General features: G+C 32.3%; 1 protein-coding gene across 1 annotated transcript; it reads right to left on the reverse strand.

Moving 5' to 3' along the window:
- Positions 1-9,655: 9,655 nt before the first annotated feature.
- On the reverse strand, positions 9,656-12,310 carry LOC111893308 (scarecrow-like protein 9). Its single transcript, XM_023889368.3, has 2 exons — positions 12,157-12,310; positions 9,656-11,840 (listed from the first exon to the last, which is right to left on the reverse strand). Exon 2 carries the CDS (start codon positions 11,811-11,813, stop codon positions 9,843-9,845), a length of 1,971 nt encoding a protein of 656 aa, XP_023745136.1. The 5' UTR covers positions 11,814-11,840; positions 12,157-12,310; the 3' UTR covers positions 9,656-9,842.
- Between the last annotated feature and the right edge of the window lie 399 nt (positions 12,311-12,709).

A 12,709-nucleotide genomic window follows, 5' to 3' on the forward strand; every position in this document is an offset into this window, starting at 1 on the left:
TTCCGAGGAGGAGGATCGATACTCCTCCTTACGTCCATTCCTCCTACTCATTATTCATGGGATTAAGAAGCTAACTCAAAAAAATCAATTCTTGGCTATTCCCTTGAGTTGCGATGTACGAACAGAAGCAAGAAAAAATGGCAACTTGGGTTGGAGAGGGGAGCAAAGAGTCAAGAAGAGATCGAGAAAAAGGGAAGAAATCTTCGATCCTTGGAGGTCTTTTTGGAGCTATGAAATCAATCCTGATCTTGGTAAAACTCCTTATTTCTTCTTCTTCTCATGTTTTCATTTCAATTTCTTGAGGATTGGTGGAATTGGTGAATAAATTTTGATGTTAATTATCATATCTTTGTCCTCCTTATAATCTCCGACTGTTCATATGGTTGAATTCAAGTTTATTGTGAGAAATTTGATGTTTTTTATGTCAATTTCAAGAATGAACTCTCCCAAGAATGTTATGATTCATGTTCTTGAAATATTCCAAGTTTTTTAGAACATTGTATTCCTTGGTGATTGATAAAAACTCATGTTATTGCTATCTTGATTCAAAGGAGTAGTTTTTTTTTGTAAAATACCATGTTTTGATCCATCCAAAAGGTCTTCAAAACATTCCCTAAAGGTCTTAATATTAAGCTTAATGGTGGAGGAAACTCAATCCTTAGTGGTGGTTTCTCTTTTAGCAATGAACTTTGTTTTCCCATAAAAGCAATGTACTTTGAATCATGGCTTGAGGTTGATTTTGTTATTTTAACTTCTTGTCATTATGATATTGTTAAGAACTCAATTTCCATCTTTATAGTTGATTTTGGTTACGGATTAATAGGTTAAGTTGTCAATTAACCCTTAAAATGCAATGTTGGGAAATTCTGAAAAAATACCAATATGTCCCTGCTTTGAAAAAAAATCTATAAAAATAATCAAGAGTCATATTAGGGATCCATAAACACTAAGAGTTTGAATATTTAGTCTATTTTATCCATGATATTTTCCAAGACCTAATATTGTCCCTAACCAAGGTTAAAATCATCTTTTTCACTGTCTGATCAGAAATTAGATGCACGGACATGTTGTCATGTAAAATTCATAGAAAAATCGTATTGACTTGTGCGAGCGCTTTATGAAATACTAAAGGTCTTGTCTACTATAATATAAAAATATATTGCAACTTATTCAAGCATAAGTTGGGCTAAAATGGCCTTGAACAGGCTGTTGTTTCAGGTCAAAAACTGAGAATTTGACCTACTAATCAATTTGCATGTTTGGGTAGTAAATTGTCATTATTTATTCATGTAAACTTAATAATAATCCATATATTTATATTTTAATAAAGGAAGGTTTGATACCTCATTTCCTACAAGATTTGAAGTGAGGGAAGGGTGCTTGTTTGACAAAGGTGAGTCAATCTTTGTTGTTATTTAAAGTACTTGTTAGGGATTCCACATCTTAGAGGGATTGGAATGAACCTAGGTTTTTTAGGTTGAATGTACCCAAATTGTGAATGATATTTTTATTTGAATGATGTTTCCTTCATGCTATACTTTTTGGTTGTTGTTTTGATGTGAAGGGTGTGATAGGTCCATGATACAATGAGAGATTTGTGTTGATTGTATGTGAATATATGCATGCAATAATTTATTGGTATTATTTGTCTATGTTGGTTTGGAAAATGCATGCTAGTAATATAATATGCCTTACTGATGAAGAAATGATGTGAGCATGATTATACAAAAGATGTAAAATTCCTTAACTTGTGATACCTTGTTGCATGTTTACATAATGTGAAGTATGGAAGTAATATGCCATTTTGATATTACTAATTAAAATTGAGCATGATTACTTAAGGATGTTTGTAGTGTAATCCTTATGTGATGAATTAATAATTTATTTATTAAAAAGGGGAATACACTTAGTGGGGCATAAATGGTAGCAACCTAGACTTAGGTGTGTGTGCCCTATCCAGATACGTGTGAGGGCCTTATAGGTTGAAAGATACCTAGAGGGAAAGAGCTTAACACAAATGCCAAGTCCATTCCTAAGGTACATAAGGGACCAAATCTTCTTGTGGTGGCTTCATGTTCCCATTTGTTTCAACACCTTGTAATAAGTTCATAAAATATAATTTTATAAAGTTTATAAAGCTTTAATAAATTAAGTGCGTGAACTTTTGATCTTCAAAATGGTCACCATCTTCATTCTTGTTACATTTTTATTAAAATAAACTATTGTAACTACCTATTACTTATAAAATAAACAAAATGCAAATTATCTATTTAATTATTACACACCATGTGAATAAATAAATATTACAACCATCTTAAAAAAACAACACAAATAACATCATAATTGGTCAATGACTAGTTTATGCACATCATACACACACACGCACACACACACACACACACACACACATATATATATATATATATATATATATATATATATAGAGAGAGAGAGAGAGAGGTTCTTTTGAGAACCAAAAGATTTACGAGAACTTGTGAACTCATAATCAGCTCATCATTTTTCAACACCAAAGCCACCAATCTTCTCCAAATGGTGCGTCTAAACCATATCTAGTCTCAAAAAAAACTAACGATTTTTTTTTGGTTTTTTTGTGTGATTGTTGATGAGCACAATCAGTAGTCATATTGAATGCTGATTGTGCACATCCACGGTAAATATGATTGTTGATTGTGCTCATCAGCAATCCATGTCACTACTGATTGTACATACATGCAAATTTCAAAAAAAAAATGTCAAATTTTTGTTTGAGTTTAGATATGGCTTAGACGCACCATTTGGAGAAGATTGTTGTTTTTGGTTTTAAAAAATGATAAGTTGATTATGAGTTCGCAAGTTCACATGCTTTTTTTAGTTCTCACAATAACTCAGTATATATATATATATATATATATATATATATATATATATATATATATATATATATATATATATATATATATATATCTTTATTACTTATTATGCAAATTTGGTCAAAGGCTGAATATTAAGAGGTACAAACCATTAGTGCATCATGTACAATGACTTTATGCATTAAAAGAATACTGAATCTTATCCGGTCAACATTTATGAAAAAGTCAAATAAGATGATGATAAGATTTTGAATTGGTCAAAGTTTGACCAAATGTTCCTCATATCCACTTCAATCGGTAAATACTAAATTTTATCCGGTCAACATTTATGAAAAAGTCAAATAAGATGATGATAAGATTTTGAATGGGTCAAACTTTGACCAAGTGTTCCCCATATCCAATTGAATCGGTAAATACTGAATCTTTTCCGGCCAACATTAATGAAAAAGTCAAATAAGATGATGATAAGATTTTGAATGGGTCAAAGTTTGACCAAATGTTCTTTATATCCATTTGAATCGGTCTAATACGATGTACACGTTATAAAGCATTTCATATAAACTGGAAGAGACACATTGATCTAGCATTCGTCTATCATGAATGCCTAGCCATTAACCGCAAAACCTTGGTTCTCTCTCATGCTCGCTATCTCCTCCTTTGGTTTTTCTTTCTACTAAAATCGAATGAGCCAAAAATTTCTTACGTTTAATCCTAGCCCAGGTATAAGAAATCTCTATCTGTTCGTCCTTTTGTTTAACAAATTTTTTATATCATTTTGTTGATTCGCACCCGTCGCTTTGCGCAGGTAAACGACTAGTATGTGTGTGTGTGTATACATATATATATATATATATATATATATATATATATATATATATATATATAACAACACTTTGTTTTTTTAAGACAACTTTTATGGCTAAATCAATGCATGAAAACTTTAGTCATAAAAATAATAATTATAAACATTTTAAAGTTGATATAGAAAACATATTTTCTTATAAAAGAAAATCAAGCATGTTTTCCAAAAACAAAGATTATACCAAATAATATAATAATCGAATCCAAGCTTGAAAAAATGGCTCGAATACCAGGGTTTTTTTCAAAAATATTAAAACTACGAAATTAGTAATGGACGTATTAAAATTTTAATAATAATAAAACTAGTTTATACCCACCAATGATCATTTTGCAATCATAGAAAAATAAAACAACTACAGAAGGAAAAAGAATTACAGCGTTTGAAGACTTTGATTTCTCTCGAGAGGTTAGAAGTTGATGAAGATGATAAGAACACAAAGGAGGGTTCATTTATGATTATCGACTAATTAAGAGTAAACCACTTCAAGATGCTAGAATTCACTTTTATTAAGCACTATTTACGCCTTAAAGAACTTATACCAAATAAGCCTTAAAGGAGAAGCAACTTAGAGCACTCGGACTACACAACACATTGCAAGAGAGAATAGAGGGAATGCCATGAAACACCCATGGTTTTTTAGAGGAAAATAGGAAGAAAAAAAAAGCAACCATTTCACTAGATGAAATCATATCTCTTTGTAAGATGTATGGTGTGTAAGATGCAAGTCAAATAAGCAATCCCTATACCCTTACAATCCTTGCAGTTTTGGTACAAAGAGAAGAGACTTTAGAGTGTCTTTTACTCAAACTTAATACTAGCATGTGTATCTTTCATATAAATAAACTAGCTTTATATAAATGGACTTCAATAGGTCCGAAAAGATGTACACAACATATAAACTCATACCTTATGATTTACTAGTTGTTTTCTCTCTAGAAGAATATTATTTTTCATAAATAATAATTTTCCAATTAAATACAAATGTTAATAATATTTATTAATAATCAAATTACTAATAAATTAGTGATAACTTGCTAGGAGGTAATAAATTAGTGATAACTTGCTAGGAGGTGTGACCCTGTAGGATCATATATCATTAGCAAATATCCTTCTATAATTATTCTTGGACATATAGATCTTTCAAATCAATGATGACTTGATATCAGGATCTTCATCAGATGAATGAGAAAGTAACATAAGAAAGAAATCGATTAAAAGCATTTATAGAGCACTTGCAAATGAGAATGTCCTTCTTAGTGAGTCATTTTACCTTTTCCAAACTTTTAACTTAGCTGAAGAGGTTAAAGAGAATGTGAAACTTCATGCTACAGAAACGAGAACAGAACTAGTTTTAGAAAAAATATGGCAAGAAGACAAGCAAATTATGTGTCATTACCAAACCCTTACAACTTGTAAGCTATATTATGCTCGAGAAGACAAGTTAACTAAAAATTAACTATATCTTAAGCTTCAAATTCTTTGTCTAAAGCTTTTGTTTGACCTAACCATACTTTCAATCGTCAATGCTTCACGACTCGTATTCTCTTTTTCCACCCAACAAATAAATCCACTAAGAGGTCCCTGACATCACTATTTTGAGACTGAGAGACTAAGAGTCAAATTACCCTTCAATGATGTAGTGTTATAGTCGATGAAATTGAAATCACAATGTACCTTTTGTGGACAAGCATAAAAGGGTCTTCTGTGGTTGCTCGGAATGCATGAGGTTCGTATTATAGTAAGGGTGAGCAAAAGCAGGTACCCGCCCTAATTCTTTAGAACAGGAACCGGCGGTCCTTGAAATCTTGGAACCGGAACCGGTGGTTCTTGAAATCTTGGAACTGGAACCGGTTCTGGTACCAAGTACCCGGTTCGTATTTTTCTTTCTTATAATTTAATTGTTATAAACCATAAACTAACCATATATTATTAACTTAAAATTAATAGTGAACATTATAAATTACTTATCAATACGATTATCATGTTATACTAGGTGTAAGACCCGTGTACTACACGGGTTTATTAAAAATAAAATTTTAATATCAATATTTAAACATTAAATTTAATATCAATATCAATTTTAGAGCTCTCATTAATTATGTCATTTATTACATTATAAATATATCATTTCTTTTTCAAGGAAGCATTTATTTCTCTCAATATTGTAACCGAAATAAGTTATGATATGTGAACATATCAGAAAATTCCATATGGAAATAAATAAATTCTAAAAATCTATTAAGATGTCATGTGTCCAAATCAATGAGGACATGACATGTGGCAGAAAATGGGTTTTATTTATTAGTATAGATGCGTCGAAAACCAAATAGCGTTAAAAATGTTGAAAACAAATGAAATTTCTTAGTGGATGTTTACATATTGTCACTCTCTGTTACTCTATCAATATTTAATTGATTTTCGAATTCTTCCATTGTTACAGATTCTCATCGTTTTAACATATGTAAATAATAATTAGCATCTTATTATCTTATTAGCAAACCATTAAGATTAATGTTTACAATGGAGTTTCTGTAAATGAAAAGGTCTACACTCGATGTCCAAAAACGAGAACCATCTTATTAACAAACTAATAACACGTCTAAATTTATGTTAGACCATTATATATATATATATATATATATATATATATATATATATATATATATATATATATATATATATATATATATATATATATAAACCGGTTCCGACGGACACCCAATGGGTAGCAGCTGCGTAAAAATGAAAACCGAAACTGAAACCGGAACCGCTTAAGGCAATTCCGGTTTTGGAACCGTCGGTTCCATGGCGATTCCAATTTTGAAAGCGGGTACCTGGTTTTGTTGCTCACCCCTATATTATAACATCACATCCAGAAGAGCATGCCACCATATTAATCGGATCCTTCATCTTTAATTTGTCTACAGATAATTCCAAAGAAAAAAAAAAAGAAGGGAACAAAGAAGAGGAGTTATTGATCATGGGAAAAAGAAACCTCAAACCTAAATTGACTAAATTACCCCCACCTATGGGGGTCGCTAAGAGCAACACTGGGTTAGAATAAGAACAAAGTGTACAACACATTTTGCGTTTAAGGACTCCACAGATGGAAACCCCAACTTAGAACCATAAAACAAGGGCCATTCGTGTAATTTACTTTAAAATTAATTAGTTTAGAAAATTAAATCATATGGATCTTTTATAATTCTCAAGTCGTTGCTAGTTTTAACTATTACAATTAAAAATTAGGAAAAAATTGATATATAACTTTATTTATGTCAAGCAAATATGTTGGTAGTGAAACAAGTTAGTACTAAGTATATATATATATATATATATATATATATATATATATATATATATATATATATATATATATATATATATATATATATATATATATATATATATATATATATATATATATATATATATATATATATATGGTTATGAAGAAAAATAAATGATACTAAACCCTACATAGGACGGTGTCCGTTCTTGATGGCCACATAATCTAACGTAACTAGTTAACTTATTGGGCCTAAGTATGACAAATTGGGCTTATGTGAAAAGCCTGGGCCTGGCTGTGAACTCCAAGAATTGATTTTATTTATAACTTTCATAACAAATCATTCATGAAAATGTCTTACAAAATAGTGAAATACTACAATACGTAAATCCTTCTCGCTCCACCATTTTACCAAGGGTTCAATACTTCAACCATAACTGAACCACCACCAATCGTTAACATAAATTTGGGATACGCTGTTCAAAAAGAATATGCAACATATTCTATAATCTAATAAAAAGAAAAGATGAGCAATTCCTCAATCTTTTTACATTTACTAAATCATGAAGAATTAATTACAAGAAATCAGTTCAAACAAGAACAAATTGACAAGTAACATGGGAATTTAACAAACAACTACATATAATTACTATCATAATTATCAAATGCAAGCTTCTCGTATGGGTGTGGGTGGCATCGCAAACAGAATCTCGAGATCAGGTGGCTGAAAATATCCATTTTCTGGTGGGTTCCGCTGCTTCGAATATGCCTGTTTCTTCCTCGGCGCTGGTGGGCATGTCGCCGGAATCCTACACCCACTTTGTTTCGGCGTCCGACAACCATCCTCAGTCGACAAATAACCACCGTCTACCTCCATTAAATCGAAATCAATGGGTTCTGATTTTTGTTTGAGAGAGTAATTTGGTGGCGAGTTTCAATGGGGTGGGAATTCGGAACATATCACATATGATATGATTATATATTTATATGAACGCTAACTTCTTCCGGAAGCTGTAATTTTGACACTGAAATACGCGGGATCAGGGTGACGTGGATCCTAGCTGGAATCAGAAACCGTGTTGATCTGCTGAGTCGGTGTACAGTGTCGGGGTGATGGAAGGTTCAGGAGAAGATGGTGACATTCGAATGTGGGGACTCAGGACTTTTTGGCGCTTTTATTTTATCACATATATGTTGAATGTTTTTTTTTTTTTTTTTTTTTTTTTTTTTTAATGTTAGAAAATGAAGACGTCGAATTAGGAGAGGACTCATCAAATAATCGAATTTCAAAAGTTGTGAATGATATCATGTCATGCACTTAATATGTTGCCGAATAATATATAGCAAGTTCGTTAGCACAAAGGAAGTGTCGTAATAAGTTACAAGGATAATATTTAGTCTTTCAATCCTCTGACCACCTTCACACGCAATCACATTCATTGCTTCACGTCCCCAAATTGTCCTTTCGATCAACCTCCTTTCTTCAACCGCATGTCTCCCACATTCGCTTCAAGCAAATCAAACAATGATGAAAAGAAAAACAAATGCTCTCTAAATCTAGTCACAAAAAAGGCGTATTATATGAACCATTCACAATCACATGTATAAAGGTTTGTGGACTCTCTTCCTTAATAAGTTTGAAGTTTCAAAACTTTATTCCTAGGGCTATCATTATCTGCCATTGTTGTCTCATCAAGTAAGTTTCTAAAACGATAATTCACAATTAGGGTACTTCACTATCAATTGTTTCCCATGTTGAGTTATGGCTTTGAATTTGTAGAAATTCAAGCTTCCATGGAGTTGTTTTGAGGATTTTCTATCCTAGTTTCCATGGTTACCGAATTTTGTGTTTCCTTTGATGGTATGATAGTTTTTTCTAGCTTAACTTGTTATAATTTATCAATTATTTACTTTATCTTGTGAATCGTACTTCCATTGGTGTCTATTTAGCTCTTGGTGGATTTTTGACCTCCTTGTGTGTCATTAAATACTTGGGACTTAATGGCAACCAACGATTAAGTCGTAGACCTTCATAACATCTTAATCTTATGTGAAATAAGTTATATATCATGTTTTGGTGTCATTTGGTAGAATATCATTCGTCACATGTTGTAGAAATACCAATGTTATGTTGGTTGTGTGATTAATTGTCATTTTGATATAGCTTTTTAAAAAAATAAAAACTGGTTTTTTTTTTTTTAAAAAAAAACTATGAACCAAACTAGTTTTTTAATATAATTTCACTTCATAAAATCTTGATTATAACCGAAACCAGTTCAGACAAAATCAGATTTTTGTAAAACCGTTTTTTAACCGAACTTTGTTAAGAACCGATATTAACCAGACCAATTATATTTCAAACACATTTTAAAATAATCTAAAATAATAATAAAAAATGATAACATTCCATAAATACATATAAGAAAGTTGCCCAATTTTTAATTTTTTTTTTTGGAAATAACCGTGTTTGAAAAGTGGTTAGTTTCGAACTCATTTTCTCTGAAAAATTAGTTTCAAATATTTGGTTATGAAAAATAAATTCTGAAATATACATCAGATCGTGTTGGAAACTATTTCTCCAACAATTCGTTTGTTGTAGCTATTGTTATATATTGCTTATTAAATGCTATAACACATCGGAATCTTGTTCATTAATTATTCTGAAATACGAGTTTGTACATTACGTTTGGCACTATTACATTAATTATTCATTACTCCAAATGTCACTTTAACTCCATTCTAAACAACTACAACCTACCATCTTTCCCTTCTTCATGTTCATGTTCATGTTCATATTCATATTCATATTCATATTCAATAATCAACATGGTTTCCAACAAGAAATCGCATACAAAATCCTTCCTTTCCACCCCTGCAACATCCAACCACCATCTTCATCAATCACAAAATCTTTATGATACCCCAACAACCTCGTCTTCTCTTTAGCTACCTCCAAAATCTCCCGATCAAACGCCACCTGGCGAAACCCTATCCGTTGATTCCTCACCTGCCATTGTTTATAAGTCTCGGGTCTCTCAATCCTTTCACCACCTTCACACGCAATCACATTCATGGCTTCACGTCCCCAAATTGTCCTCTCAATCAACATCCTTTCTTCAACCTCACGCCCCACATTCGCCTCAAGCAAATCAAACAAAGATGAAAAGAAAAACAAAGCCTCTCTAAATCTTGTCACGAAAAAAGGCGCGTTATATGAACCATTCACAATCCCCTGTATAAAGATTTGTGGATTCGTTTCTTTAATTAGTTTCAAAACCTTATTCCTCGGGCTATCATTATCCGCCATTACTGTCTCATCAAGTAAGTTTCTTAACCTGTAAGGACAATTCACAATTAGGGTTTCTTCACTATCAAGTTCAAGATCTTGGAGTGTAATTGTTTCCCATTTTTGAGCTATGGCTTTGAATTTGAACTTTACACCAAACGTTTCCGCGTAATTGGATAACCGAGACCCGGTTTCTTCGACCCGTTGTGAAGGTCGGAATCCGGGACAGGGGAAATCGATTCCGGTGATGCGCAATTCCGGTGGGCCACCCGGTCTAGACGAGAGACTTTGGATTACAGAAGGCCATTGAAATCCGTAAAAGATTCCGAAATCTATGATATGGAGTTTTGTTTTGTTTTGGGATGTTTGGATGATGGTTTTGTTGGAAACGAAATGTGAGAGTTTAGTGAAGGGGAGGATTCCAAGGAATAAATGGTAAGCTTTTAAGATGTCGATTGCTGATGTGGGTTTGGAGATGAGGGAATTGTAGATTCCGGTTCCGGAGCCAGCCATTCTTGCTTCGAGACCGATGGAAAAGTAATGGGCTAATCTTTGCATTCCGTCTCCTGTTGGTGATGCGTGTTGTCTTATTTTCTTTAGTAAATCGGTTACACCAATTTGATCATTTGTGGAAACGGATTGTGCACAGAGGGTTAAAAGTGTTCTTAAATCTACTACTTCTTTTTTACTACCTTGTTTCTTACCACGGGATTTGACCGGTTTTGATTCCTTTGGTTGACTTTTGAAAGGATGAGTTTTGTTTCCACCACCATATAGTAGGATTTCATCAAACATCTTTGATCTAACAGTTGGTTCAGCATAAACTGCAGATTGCTTGGAAGTTCTTTCATCATCTGAATGATCTTTGGAATGATGATTCTTCTTTCCTCTTGATTCATCTGGAATGGAATTGATTTCATGTTTGATCTCTACTTTGACTGTATCGGGAAAACTTAGAATACTCACAGGTGAATCCACGACATTACTAGTACTGCTTACTGAGGGATGGAATCTAGACTGTGAATCAAAATCGATCAGAGGATTAGGTAAAAGAGGAGAATCGGTAACATCACAACTAAGATCTCTACCATTAATGTAAGTGATGGATTCTGATGTAGCATATTTATCATACGGAAGTTCTTTTTTCATAAGAGCATCATAGAAAGATTTCTCTGTGGCGTGAAGAGCAGCGGATTTTTGAAGCATGCAGTTCTTCTCTTCTATATCTTCTTCCATAAGCATCTGGTTTATGTACTTGAGAACTAAGTCACTGAAATCGAGATCTTCATGATGATCTCCTTTATCGTTCAAGGAAGATGGAAGGATATGATTACTAGCGGCTGAATCAGGTAAGCTTGTAATGGAGTTCCAATCTATAGATGACTCGTTGAGATTCATTGCGTTTAGAAAATTCTGATCCGATAGAATTGAAGCATATTCGTTGCGTTTCATTGCATTCAAATTCAATGAACCGTATTCCACCTTCAATCGCCCATCCATGACCATCTATTCAAAACCATATAACCTAAATCCCTGAAAAACAAAACAAATTGAAACTTCAAAATACTTAATTACGTCGGATTTTAACATGAAAATGGAAAAGAAGTAGAGATTTCAGTAACTTAAATTAGCAACAGCTGAAGTAAATGAACATCAACAGATGCTAAGCGAGTTCCATGGTTTTCATTTTATAAAATTAGTCGGAACAAAAGGAATCAAATACGAAAGGAAATTGCTTCATAAAAGTTAAAACCCTAAATCATTTGTAAATTAAAGGATCAACAGTAATACATAGACATACGAAGCATAAAACAAAAAAGTAGCTTTCGTTGAATATAAGAAGATTTACCAGAGCCAAAACTTAGACGAGATCAAGAGAAAAGGTAAAGGAGTCGAGAAATCTTGGTTCTGAAGAGAATTGGGGGTTGACTATTTAAACCAACAGAAAGAACTTGAAAAAAGTGTTAATAAGACAAAATTTGGCGAATGATCCTTCTGGTTTCAAAAATTAGCAATTTTAAGACAACTTTGTAAAACGCTACATCCTAGTTTTATGGTTTTAAAATTTTACATGGAAATAAGGTGGTATTTGTTTTTTATAAGATTTTTTGTTTATTTTATCTGGGAGTTGTAGACCATGAACACACATTGTAAGGTATTAAACTGGTAATACCTTAATGCCCAAGACCAAACAAAGGAGAAATAAGAAAAACTGTGGCAAATGATTGTATTGCTATAAATCTCTATCTAAACTAAGGAATACATACCATTATTTATACTAATGAAAGCAGTAACCTAAACCAATAAGTAATATTTGTTAAGCAAGCAGACAACTTCCTAATATAAATCAAATACTTCAAATAAAAAGAGTTTTCCCAAAATAACAATGCACTCATAAATCT

Source organism: Lactuca sativa, chromosome 8, assembly GCF_002870075.4.
Source record: "Lactuca sativa cultivar Salinas chromosome 8, Lsat_Salinas_v11, whole genome shotgun sequence".
In the NCBI taxonomy this organism is placed as follows: Eukaryota; Viridiplantae; Streptophyta; class Magnoliopsida; order Asterales; family Asteraceae; genus Lactuca; species Lactuca sativa.

Excerpts from the sequence above, each read along its gene's own strand:
- LOC111893308 (XM_023889368.3), bottom strand. The coding sequence starts at position 11,813 with ATGGTCATGGATGGGCGATTGAAGGTGGAATACGGTTCATTGAATTTG.